At 46.6% G+C, this 12511-nt stretch overlaps 1 protein-coding gene across 14 annotated transcripts in view; it reads left to right on the top strand.

Annotated features, from left to right (window-relative positions):
* LOC144608138 (rap1 GTPase-activating protein 1-like) overlaps positions 1-12511 on the top strand; it is a 396852-nt gene that overhangs the window by 318878 nt on the left and 65463 nt on the right. For all 14 annotated transcript variants that reach the window (XM_078425536.1, XM_078425541.1, XM_078425532.1 and 11 more), the window contains 6 exons: positions 221-324; positions 1560-1638; positions 2830-2883; positions 3451-3534; positions 7386-7486; positions 11421-11550. In XM_078425536.1, the coding sequence (XP_078281662.1) occupies positions 221-324; positions 1560-1638; positions 2830-2883; positions 3451-3534; positions 7386-7486; positions 11421-11550 (552 nt within the window). The remainder of the gene's footprint in view (positions 1-220; positions 325-1559; positions 1639-2829; positions 2884-3450; positions 3535-7385; positions 7487-11420; positions 11551-12511) is intronic.

Genomic DNA, 12511 nt, shown 5'->3' with positions numbered 1-12511 from the left:
TTGGGTCAATTCATCCCCGTTAAATGTTTCTTGAAGATATCAACAAATATCTTTGATATTGATTTAAGTTCTGATTTAAGTTATGGAGGCATAGATTTAAGTTATGGAGGATTCTGATTTAAGTTATGGAGGCATAGATTCATGGAGCACAGACAACAGGCCCGTGCTGGTAAAGGTTCCCTCTGAATATTTGACTCGACTTGTTTTTTCTCTTCCTCAGGAACATTTCAATTATTACTGCGTTGACAATGCTTTGGGCCACTTGGTGTTCTCCATCAAATACGACATTATTAATGACCAGGAGCATCTCCGCCTGCTGCTAAGGTAGGTCAGTGGGCAGGAGTTAGACATCCTGGCCGTTTACAAATAATCCCTGGCCCTTCTCATCCACCCAAGGCAGTGCAGACTGCTGGAGGCTGTCACACAGACTCCACTCATGACTAACTCTGCAAACTCACTCCTCTGGCCAGTCCATATTCCTAGCCTGGTTTTAATCAGTTTCAAACGGGATCTGTGTAGGAAGGAACTGCAGATGCTGGTTTAAACCAAAGATCGAAACAAATCTTCGAACCCAGTATCTGCAGTTCCTCCCTATACGTTTCATCTGCTCCACTGTGAAATCTCCTTAAGGTATGTCTACTTTGAAGAAGTTCTCCTCCTCTCTCCCGATGAGAGTTCTGCAACATCCTCTCTCGCAGCTCGCCCTCTGTGATTCGTCCTGCTCTCCGACCAGTCTGAAGAAGGGTCTCGACCCGAAACATCACCCATTGCTTCTCTCCAGAGATGCTGCCTGCCCCGCTGAGTTACTCCAGCTTTTTGTGTCTATCTTCAAAAAGGATCTGCTGATTTTAGCCAAGGTTGCGTCTGAACATCCACATCAAACAATACAGAATAGGAACAGTGCCTTTCAACCCACAATGCCTGCGCTGCCTGCACATGATCCATACCCCTCCATTCCCTGCCTATCCTTGTACCAATCTTAAATGCCCCCATTGTTTGTGCCTCTACCACCAGCCCAGGCAGTGCATTCCAGGCACCCAGCATCTGCTGTGTAAAGCACATCTCATTTAAACTTTCCCCGCTCACCTTAAAGGTATTTAAGGTGAGAAATTTCTGACTGTCTATGCCTCTCATAATTGAAGACACTTCTATCAGGTCTCCCCTCAACTCCCGAAGCTCCAGAGGAAAAAAATATCCAAGATTGTCCAACCCCTCTTTGTAACTAATATCTTCTAATCCAAGCAGCATAGGTTAAAACAGTGGATATCTTTAGTACACTTGTAAACTTCTTCCACAACTGAGATCATTTTTTTTAGATCATTTTTTGAAAGATCAGCTAACTGAAGATAATGGGGAACGAGCAGAGAGGAGGACTTGAGGCCTGGGGCATTGAATGATGGCTCAGGCTTGAAGGGCTGAATGGCCTACTCCCCGATCCTTTGTTCTTAAACATCTCATGGGTGGCACGTAAAATTATCTTGCTTAAAGACTACGTTTAAATGTTTTTGGTTCCCATTCTTGGCATGATGCATTTAATAACTTCCACTCTTTCTCTGCAGAACCAAATGCAAAACCTTCCATGACATCATCCCCATTTCCTGCTTGATTGAGTTTCCCAACGTGATCCAAATGGCAAAGGTGGGTAAGAGCTGAGCAGCCGCCGATTGAGTTTAGTTCAGTTTATTGTCACGTGTGCCGAGGTACAGTGAAAAGCTTTTGTTGCCTACTAACCAGTCAGCAGAAGGACAATACAGGATTACAGTCGAGCCATTCACAGTGCACAGATGCATGATAAAGGGAATAGCGTGAATAATGTTTAGTGCAAGATAAAGTCCAATCAAAGATAGTCTGAGGGTTTCCAATGAGGTAGATAGTAGTTTAGGACCCCTCTCTGGTTGTGGTAGGATGCTTCAGTTGCCTGATAACAACTGGGAAGAAACTGTCCCTGAATCCGGAGGTGTGAGTTTGATTGGAGGGCTTTCAAACTCTGAAGGGTTATGATTGACCGTGAATGGGTGATTGATTGATTAAAAAGTATAGCATGGAAAAATAACTTTCGGGCCCACAAAATCCATGCTGTCACCCGTTCTATGTTAACCCACTTTCTCATTTGCTTCCTGCATGCTAAGGGCAATTTTACAGACACCAGTGAACCTACAAATCTGCGTGTCTTTGGGATGTGGGAAGAAACCATAACACACGGAGGAAACCCACGCGGGCACAGAGAGAACTGAGCCACACCCTGTAGAGCAGCTGCCTCACAGCGCCAGAGACCAGACCTCTGGGTGTAGTCCGTGTGGAGTTTGCACGATCTCCCACGCAAACACCAACCAAGGTCAGGTTAGAACCCGGGACCTTGGCGCTGTGGTATAAAGCATACGTTTTTCCGCACGGAGGGTGGTAGATAATATGGAGCCAGCCGTCAGATGTGGCGACAGAGGCGAGTAAAATTACAACGTTTAAGAAGATTTGTGTCTGGTATGTGGATGAAAAAGGAATAGAGGGATCATATCATCATATCATATATATACAGCCGGAAACAGGCCTTTTCGGCCCACCAAGTCCGTGCCGTCCAGCGATCCCCGTACATTAACACTATCCTACACCCACTAGGGACAATTTTTTTTAAACATTTACCCAGCCAATTAACCTACATACCTGTACGTCTTTGGGCCAAATGCAGGAAAGTAGGATTACGGTAGATGGGGCATCTTGGTCAGCATAGACAAGTCGGGCTGAAGGGATGTTTTCCGTGCTATGATGAAAATTTGATTCATAACAAAGCAACTGTATTGCACAAGTTTAATCAACCTTCTGTTCTATTTCCAGCTTGTTTGTGAAGATGTCAATGTGGACCGTTTTTTCCCAGTTTTATACCCCAAGGTAGGAATCAGTCTTGGGCGTAGTTTAAAATGCTTTTCTTTCGTCTGATTTACTTTTTCTATTCTCATTCCTGCTTTAAAAAATAACTCTCGTTGCTGGAAGAACTCAGCGGGTCAAGCAGCATCAGTGGAGGGGATGGACGGACAATGCCTCGGGTCAGGCCTTCTTCAGATGTCTGAGGTCTGGGGAATGTTGTGGTGTGAGAAACACACCGGCAAATTTGGCATTTGGACCCTTCTTCAGAATAGTCTGTCAGTCTTGAGACATCATCCGAAGACGGGTGTCAACTGGAAAGGTCATCTCTGAGTCTGAAGAAAAGTCCCGATCGGACATGTCGTCCGTCAGTCTGAAGAAGCTTCCTGACCCAAAACATCACCTGTCCGTTCCCTCCACAGATGCTGCCTGACCCACTGACTTCCTCCTGCACTCCTGCGTTTTGCTCAAGGTTCCAGCTTCTGCAGTTCCTTGTTCCTTCTTCCTGTCTATGTTGTTTGTGGGTGGCTGCAGTTGCAAACGATGAAGCCAGGCTGTAGAGAACCATGTCACGCGTCCCTCTGTGTCTTTCAGGCCTCCCGTCTGATTGTGTCATTCGATGAACATGTCATCAGCAATCACTTCAAGTTCGGGGTTATTTATCAGAAGCTCAGACAGGTGAGTGCTCTATATCCCAACTATAGCCGTTGAGCCTGAATCCTCCTGATACTGTAACAAGATGTAATGTAATAAGGTGGTCTCCATTTCAGTCTTCGGTTTGGTTCATCAGCCTGGCGAAAGCACAAGTTGGACTATAACATCAGACTGCTTAGTTTAGTTTAGTAGGCCTACCGAGTCTGCGCCGACCAGCCATCACCTGTACACTAACACTATCCTACACACCTGGGACAATTTACAATTTTTACCAAAGCCAAATTAACCTACAAACCTGTACGTCTTTGGAGTGTTGGAGGAAACCAGAGCACCCGGAGAAAACCCATGCGGTCACAGGGAGAAAGGAACAAACTCCGAACAGACAGCACCCATGGTCAGGATGGAACCCGGGCCTCTGCCGGGTTTCTTCGGAGCACTCACTATTCTGTGAGTGCTGGACTCTGAGCCACACGTTGTTCTACGTGGACCAATAGCTTGTTGACACTCAGTACCAGAATACTTCCTCAAAGTACCTGCACCCCAGCAACACAGAACTGAGAGGAGGAGAATGCACTGAGGAGCTAGCTGCCATTACAAAGGAGAGCGGTGCTGGGTTGGGTTGAGAAGGGGATAGATAAGGCAGATGGTAAAAATAGACACAAAGCGGCATGGTGGCGTAGCGGTAGAGCTACTGCTTTACAGCGGCAGAGACCTGGGTTTGATCCTGACTAAGGGTGCTGTCTGTACGGAGTTTGTACGTTCTCCCCGTGACCTGCGTGGGTTTTCTCTGAGATCTTCAGTTTCCTCTCACACTCCAAAGACGTCCATGTTTGTAAGTTAATTGGCTTGGTATAAATGTAAAAAATTATCCCTCGTGTGTGTAGGGTAGTGTTAATATAAGGGGATCATGGTAGACTCGGTGGGCCGAAGGGCCAGTTTCCGCGCTGTATCTCTAAACTAATCTAAACTAAAGTGTTGGAATAACCCAGCGCGTTGTTGCATGACTTGGAACAATGTTATTGTAATCTAATACTTGTACTAAATGAAATCATTGGTCTTATTTGGGCCATCCTATCATCAACTCGAGAGCAGTCCTGAGCTACTGACTACCTCATTGGAGACCCTCGGGCTACCTTTAATCGGACTTTACTGGACTATGTATGCACTCTGTAAACTGTGGATGGCTCGAATGTAATCATGTATTGTCTTTCCACTGACTGGTGAGCACGCAACAAAAACCGTTTCACTGTACCTCTGTACACGTGACAATAAACTAAACTACACTACGTGGTCAGTGTGTGGAATATTGCGCAGCCCGTGCTTCAGATGAACAGTTCCCAGGCAATCCTTTCCTGGCACCCCATTTCAGAGAGGGCCGTTTCTCTGTCCCACACTGCATGCCCCATTCTCGTTGCAAACACTAAATAAAAGCTATGTGCTTTGAGGACTGCACCCCTGCTGTGATGTGACCGTGCACCTGTACGGTGCTGTGGCACAAGGTGTGTCTGCAGTGTGAGATATTAGTGTACACCACTGCTGATAAAATGCTTCCTGGAACAATTTGCCTTGCAAATTTTGCAGGACTTCTTCTGCCTGTGTATATTTAGTAACAAAATTCATTCGGGTTTAATAGCATTCTGTCTGAATGAACAACAAACAGGTTATGCCAGAACATCCACCTGTATTGAAGACCAAAATCCTTGTCTCTAACTGATAAACTTCTTGCATGGTTCATTAGTGCCTATTTTCTTCATGGAACAACTTAAGTTTTGGAACAAAGAACAGAAATAGTACAGCACAGGAACAGGCCCTTCGGCCCATTTTGTCCATGCTAAACATCATGCCAAGTTAAACTAATCCCTGCATGCATGTGATCCATGTCCCTCTTTAGTTCTTTAGTACTTTAGAGATCGAGGGTGGAAAAGGGCGAGTCCATGCCGACCAGCGATCTCTAAACTAAACAAAACTAGTGAATGTAAAGCCGGCTGGAAACGCTTCAGAACAAATGTCCCACAGAACCTCGATCCCAATTGAGCAGAGTTACAGGCAATTTTTATCCAGTTCCCTGCCTCTCCCTTTCATCTCCTCACCAAATGTGCTTGCACTCAGCAGATGATATTTTGTTGCAAATGAAGGCGCTCATTATGTTTTAAAGAGTGAGAGAACAAACAGTGCATTAGAAGCACATTATGGGAGGTTGTTCATCTGCTGTTCTGGCTCTTGTATATTGCGAATGGCCCTTGAATCTTTCAAAGGAGTTTGGACAGGATGAGGACATTCAAATGCAAGCAGCAACCAATTAATTGCATGTTGCTTGGATGTGCTTCCTTTCTTCCTTAGCCCTTCCAGACCCTCTCGAGTGACAATAGGTCTCTTGCCAATTCACTAGGGCTTAAAGACTATTTAATTTGCATTAAGAGAGGGATACTCGGTGAAAGCGTGTCAGTGATGGGGAAAATAATTTGAATCTGCAAAACTGTGTAAGGGAGGAGAATAATCAGCTGTTCACTATGCTGAGTTCACATTAATAATTAATTGCGTTGATCAGCTTGCGACTTAACTTAACACAGCCCGTTGTGCGGCTTGTGACAAATTGGGTTTAACGTTTAAAGGGGGGACATTCTGCTCTATTGGTTGTCTAGTGAAGTGTAATCCATACTTAGAAACGGGTTTACAATTTTAATTACCTACGTACAGAAATCAACATAAACAATGGTTCCAAGCCAGTAAATGCAAATGTAAAACATGCATTTATATTGTGCCTTCAAGGTCACTCCAAAGAACAATACAGCCAATGAAAATATGGTGTCGTCTAAACTCTAATATTTTACGACTTAAGAGATACAGCATGGAAATAGGCCTTTAGGCCTACCGAGCCCACCCGATAATCGATCACCCGTTCATTCTAGTGCTATGTTATCCCACTTTTGCATCCGCTCCCTACGCACTAAGGGCAATTGGCAGAGGCCAATAAACCTCCAAACCTTTGGGATGTGGGAAGAAACCAGAACACGCGAAGGAAACCCACGTGGTCACAGGGACAAACTTCACACAGGCAGGACCCGAAGTCAGGATCGAACCCCAGTCTCTGGCGCTGTGAGGCAGCAGTTCTACCCACTGAGCCACTGTGGTGCCCTATGGTTGATGTATTTAGTATGAATACCTGGCCAGACTGAATAAATATTAAATCCCAGGTATCACAAAATGCTGGAGTAACTCAGCGGGTCAGGCAGCATCTCGGGAGAGAAGGAATGGGTGGCGTTTTGTGTCGAGATCCTTCTTCAGACTGATGTCAGGGGAGGGGGCGAGACAAAGAAAGGATGTAGTTGGAGACAGGAAGACAGTGGGAGAACTGGGAAGGGGGAGGAGAAAGAGGGGGACAGAGGAACTATCTGAAGTTAGAGAAATCAATATTCATACCGCTGGGGTGTAGCTGCCCAAGCGAAACACGAGATGCTGTTCCTCCAATTTGCAGTGGGCCTCACTATGACAATGGAGGAGGCCCATGACAGAAAGGTCAGACTGGGAGTTGGAGGGGGAGGCACCGGGAGATCAGGTTGGTTAAGGCAGACTGAGCAAAGGTGTTGAGCGAAACGATCGCCGAGCCTGCGTTTGGTCTCGCCGATGTAGAGAAGTTTTAAATCCCTGTAGACAACCAATGCCCAATGTTGCATATCTTACACTAATTTGTTCCATGCACCTTTTCATATGTCTTGGTTCCCTTTCTCCAGACTCTCAGTCTGAAGAAAGGTCTCTTTCTCCAGAGATGCTGCCTGTCCCGCTGAGTTACTCCCGCTTTTTGTGTCTATCTTCGGTGTAAACCAGCATCTATCTGCAGCTCCTTCCCACACCCAATGTTTCCTCTTCTATTCCAGACCTCGGAGGAAGAACTCTTCACCAACATCGAGGAAAGTCCTGCCTTTGTGGAATTTCTGCAACTGTTGGGGGAGACAGTTGAGCTGCAGGACTTCAAAGGGTGAGTGTACTCCTGGTCCGACAGTGGCCGTTTCTGTGTTCATGTCCATCGACAGCGGAACAGCAAAGGTTAACTGCGGAAGGAACATTTTGGTTCAGTCGGATAGGATAAATAATATTGATCACTTCCATTGACTGGACACAGTGTTTGGCCGTCTGAGAGTTGAAACTGTTTCCACGTACTTAACCCTTCAAAGTTCCTGTCTTAATAAATCACTGGGAGTGAGCTGTTGTTATCCGTTAGATCCCATTGAAAATGATCCCATGCATTAGACTGCGAACGGAAGCTCTCAAGGGTGAATGACTTTGGTTGATTGAGGGTGACAAAGTGTCCCACACTCCATGAATTAGACAGGGCCCTGGCTTGACCATAGAGTCCTGAGCATGTATGAATGGTAGTAGTTAGAGTAGGAATAGGAGCAGGCTGTTCAGCCAGAGATGCATTCAATTGGATTGTTGGACATGTTGGCAGGGTTAGGGGTAGGGGACCTGAAGGTGAGCTCATGACCTAAAGGGGACCCACCAGAGGTGACATCACAGAGGCTTCCTCTGGTAGTCCCCTTGAACTCCCACAGAACATACAATATAAAATAGCACAGAACAGGAACAGGCCCTTTGGCCCATAATGCCTGTGCCGAACATGATGCCTACTTAAACATCTCCTCTGCTTACAAATCCCTCCATATCCAAGAGTCAAGACTCTCTCAAGTCAAGAGTGTTTTATTGTCATATGTCCCAGATAGAACAATGTAATTCTCACATGCAGCAGCACAACAGAATAGGTAAACACAGTACACTGTAAACAATATAATAGACAATAGACAATAGGTGCAGGAGTAGGCCATTCAGCCCTTCGAGCCAGCGCCGCCATTCAATGTGATCATGGCTGATCATTCTCAATCAATACCCCGTTCCTGCCTTCTCCCCATACCCCCTGACTCCGCTATCCTTAAGAGCTCTATCTAGCTCTCTCTTGAATGCATTCAGAGAATTGGCCTCCACTGCCTTCTGAGGCAGAGAATTCCACAGATTCACAACTCTGACTGAAAAAGTTTTTCCTCATCTCCGTTCTAAATGACCCACCCCTTATTCTTAAACTTTGGCCCCTGGTTCTGGATAAATGTGCCTATAACCCTCTTCAACACCACTATGGCATCTACCTTCACCACCACCCCTGGCAGCACGTTCCAGCCACCCACCACTCTCTGTGGAAACAAAACACTGGCCCGGTACATCTCCTTTAAACTTTGCTCCTTTCACCTTAAAGCAATGCCATCTCGTCTTGGACATTTTTACCTTGTACAAAGGTTCTGACCGTCTACCCTATCTATGCCTCTCACAATTTTACAAACTTGTCTCAGATCTCCTGTCAATCTCAAATGCTCCAGAGAAAACAATCCAAGTTTGAAGAAGGGTCCCGACCCAAAACCTCACCCGTCCATTTTCTCCAGAGATGCTGCCTGACCCGTTGAGTTATTCCAGGACTTTGTGTCCATCTCCAAGTTTGTCCAACATCTAATACCCTCTAATCTAGGCAGAATTCTGGTAAACCTCTGCTTCATACTCTCTAAAGCCTCCACGTCTTTCCGTTGATGGAGCAACCAGAACTGCACACAATGCTCCAAAAGCGGCCTAACTAAAGTCCTATAAAGCTGCACCATGACTTCCTGACTCTTACAGTTATGCCCCAATTTGATGAAAGCAAGCATACCATTTAGGGTGGCACGGTGGCGCATCGGCAGAGTTGCTGCCTTACAGCGCTTGCAGCGCCAGAGACCCGGGTTCGATCCCAACTACGGGTGCTGTCTGTAAGGATTTTGTACGTTCTCCCCGTGACCTCGTGGGTTTTCTCGGAGATCTTCAGTTTCCTCCCGCCCTCCAAAGAAGTACAGGTTTGTAGGTTGAATGGCTTGGTATAAGTGTACGATTGTCCCGAGGGTGTAGTGTTAATGTGCGAGGATCGCTGGGCTCGGTGGGCCGAAGGGCCTGTTTCCATGCTGTACCTCTATACTAAACTAAACGTCCGCCTTCTTTACCACTCTATCTACTTGTGTTGCCACAAGGTAGATAGAAATCATCATATGGGAGATCCATATGGGAGATTGATCTCTGCTGGTTGCGCTGGGAACAATCCTCTGTCAGTCCTCGGTGCGTGGGAGATTCCAGAATCAAGATAGCCTACCCTGATCGACGAGATGAATCCCAGATTTATTTTCATGTTATATTTTCCTTGGAGATTGGGCTGCAATGCAGAGTTACCACGGCGTGAGTTTATTTGGAAGGAGGGGCTCTCCGATTCTCACTCCCTTTGAGTGAGAATTTGCTTCAAAGGGAGTGCCAGCACGGTGGCTCAGCGACAGAGTTGCTGCCTTACAGCCTCAGAGACCCGGGTTCGATCCTGACTACAGGTGCTATCTGTACGGAGTTTGTTTATTCTCCCCGTGACCACGTGAATTTTACCGGGTTCTCCAGTTTCCTCCCACGCTCCAAAGACATGCATGTTTGTAGGTTAATTGGCTTTGGTAAAAAAAAATGTAAATTGGTCGTAGTGTGTAGGATAGGAGATCGCTGGTCAGCGCAGACTTGATGGGCCAAAGGGCCTCTTTCCGCGCTGTCTCCAAACTAAAACTAAACATCCGCTGGCTCTGATTATGTTATCCCACCCTCCTCCTTCTCCTCACCCTTCCTCACCCCCCCCCCTCTGGTTTACAACAAAATGACTAACAGCTTCTCTCTAATCTGCCGACTGCAACCTCTAATCACCTTAAACAATTATCTCAGCCTTAATCTCCATCACACGAGAATACAACCTGACCTTGTAATATAACCCTTTCAGTTTTGGCCAATGTCTCTTCACTGGGGAAATAAATGACGCAAACCGTTGGAATAGCCCGGCGATCGGGCAGCATCTGTGGAGAACATGGATAGGTGATGTTTCAGGTCGGGACCCTAGTTCGGGACTGAAGGGGCGGGTTTCTGACCCAAGGCGTTGCCTGTGCTTATTCTGCAGAGATACTGCCTGATCCGCTGAGTTACTGCAGCATTTTGTGTCTTTGTTTGTAAGCCAGCATCTGCAGTTGCTCTTGTCTCTATATTTCGCTGAACTGGGAGGCTGGTCTTTGAAACAATATTCACCACATCCATCCTTCTCTATGGTTCTGGAGGCCACAAAGAAGTTAGGAGATGCTGTGATGGATGCAACAAGAATCTGTGCCCTAGCTCATGTGAAACTGGAATCATAGAGTCATACAGCAGGGAAACAGACCCCTTCAGCCCATCACGTCCATACCAACCATCCAAGTTAGTCCCATGTACCCGCCCCTGACCCATGCCCCTCTAAACCTTTCCTATCTATGTAACTGTCCAAATCTCTTTTAAGTGTTGTTATTGTTCATGCTCAGTAAGTCGGCACGGTGGCGCAGCGGTAGAGTTGCTGCCTTACAGCGAATGCAGCGCCGGAGACTCAGGTTCGATCCTGACTACGGGCGCCGTCTGTACGGAGTTTGTACGTTCTCCCCGTGACCTGCGTGGGTTTTCTCCTAGATCTTCGATTTCCTCCCACACTCCAAAGACGTGCAGGTATGTAGGTTAATTGGCTGGGCAAATGTAAAAATTGTCCCTAGTGGGTGTAGGATAATAGTGTTAATGTGTGGGGATCGCTGGGCGGCGCGGACCCGGTGGGCCGAAGGGCCTGTTTCTGCGCTGTATCTCTAAATCTAAAAATCTAAATCAACTTCTTCCGGCAGCTCGTTCTATATACCCATCAAGAGGCACAGGGAGAACATGCAAACTCCACACAGAACAGCACCCGAGGTCAGAATCGAACCTGGGTCTCTGGCGCTGTGAGGCAGCAGCTCTAGCAGTTGGGACAATGTGCTGCTCCTAATTGCAATTATAACGGTCTGGTTGGAATAACCTAATCCTTTGCTCTGTAGATTTCGAGGCGGTCTTGATGTTGCACATGGCCAAACGGGGGCAGAGTCAGTTTACTGTCGGTTCCGAAACAAGGAGATAATGTTCCATATCTCCACCAAACTGCCGTACACAGAGGGAGATGCACAGCAGGTAAGTCTGCGGTGACACTGGGCAATGCTGCTACGCTGGACAGAGTATGTCCTTAACACACACAGTTCTCCATGGATGGTGGGGCATCTGTTTGATTTTGATCCAGAGAAATATCATAAGGACATAAGTGATAGGAGCAGAATTAGGCTATTCGGCCCATCAAGTCTACTCTGCCATTCAATCATGGCTGATCTATCTCTCCCTCTTAACCCCATTCTCCTAACTTCTCCGCAGCACCCCTGACACCCGGACTCAACAAGAATCTGGTGTTTCTGCTGTTTCCTGGTGTTTCCTTCCTATCTTCTTTCATGCAAGGAGACGGTCAGTCACAATCTCACTGAATTGTAGAACGATCCCAGGAATGATTGGGTTAACATATGACAACTGTTTGATGGCACTGGGCCTGTACTCGCTGGAGTTTAGAAGGATGAGGGGGGACCTCATTGAAACGTACCGAACAGTGAAAGGCACTGGATAGGGTGGATGTGGAAAGGACCAGAGGGCACAGCCTCACGATGAAAGGAACGTACCTTTAGAATGATGAGGAGGAATTTCTTTAGTCAGAGGGTGCTGAATCTGTGGAACTCATTGCCACAGACAGCTGTGGAGGCCAAGTCATGGGGTCTTTTTAAGGCGCAGATTGACAGATTCTTGATTTGTAAAGGTGTTAGGGGTTCTGGGGAAAAGGCAGGAGAATGGGGTTGAGAGGGAAAAATAGATCAGCCATGATGACTTGATGGGCTGAATGGCCTAATTCTGCTCCTATAACTTCTGAACTTTTAGGAATTGGCATGAACAGTGGAATGTTTTTATTTCTTGGGTGTTACATTGAACAACAGGCCTCTGACGAGCTGTAGAGGCAGATACAGTTACAGCGTTCAAAAGCTATTTGGACAGATGAAGACACGAGACAAAATGCTGCAATCTTGAGCCAAGCACAAAGTGCTGGAGGAACTCAATG

Source organism: Rhinoraja longicauda, chromosome 30 (assembly GCF_053455715.1).
Source record: "Rhinoraja longicauda isolate Sanriku21f chromosome 30, sRhiLon1.1, whole genome shotgun sequence".
Taxonomy (NCBI): Eukaryota; Metazoa; Chordata; class Chondrichthyes; order Rajiformes; family Arhynchobatidae; genus Rhinoraja; species Rhinoraja longicauda.
The sequence above is the reverse complement of the archived record's forward strand: the minus strand, read 5'-3'. Positions and strand labels throughout refer to the sequence as shown.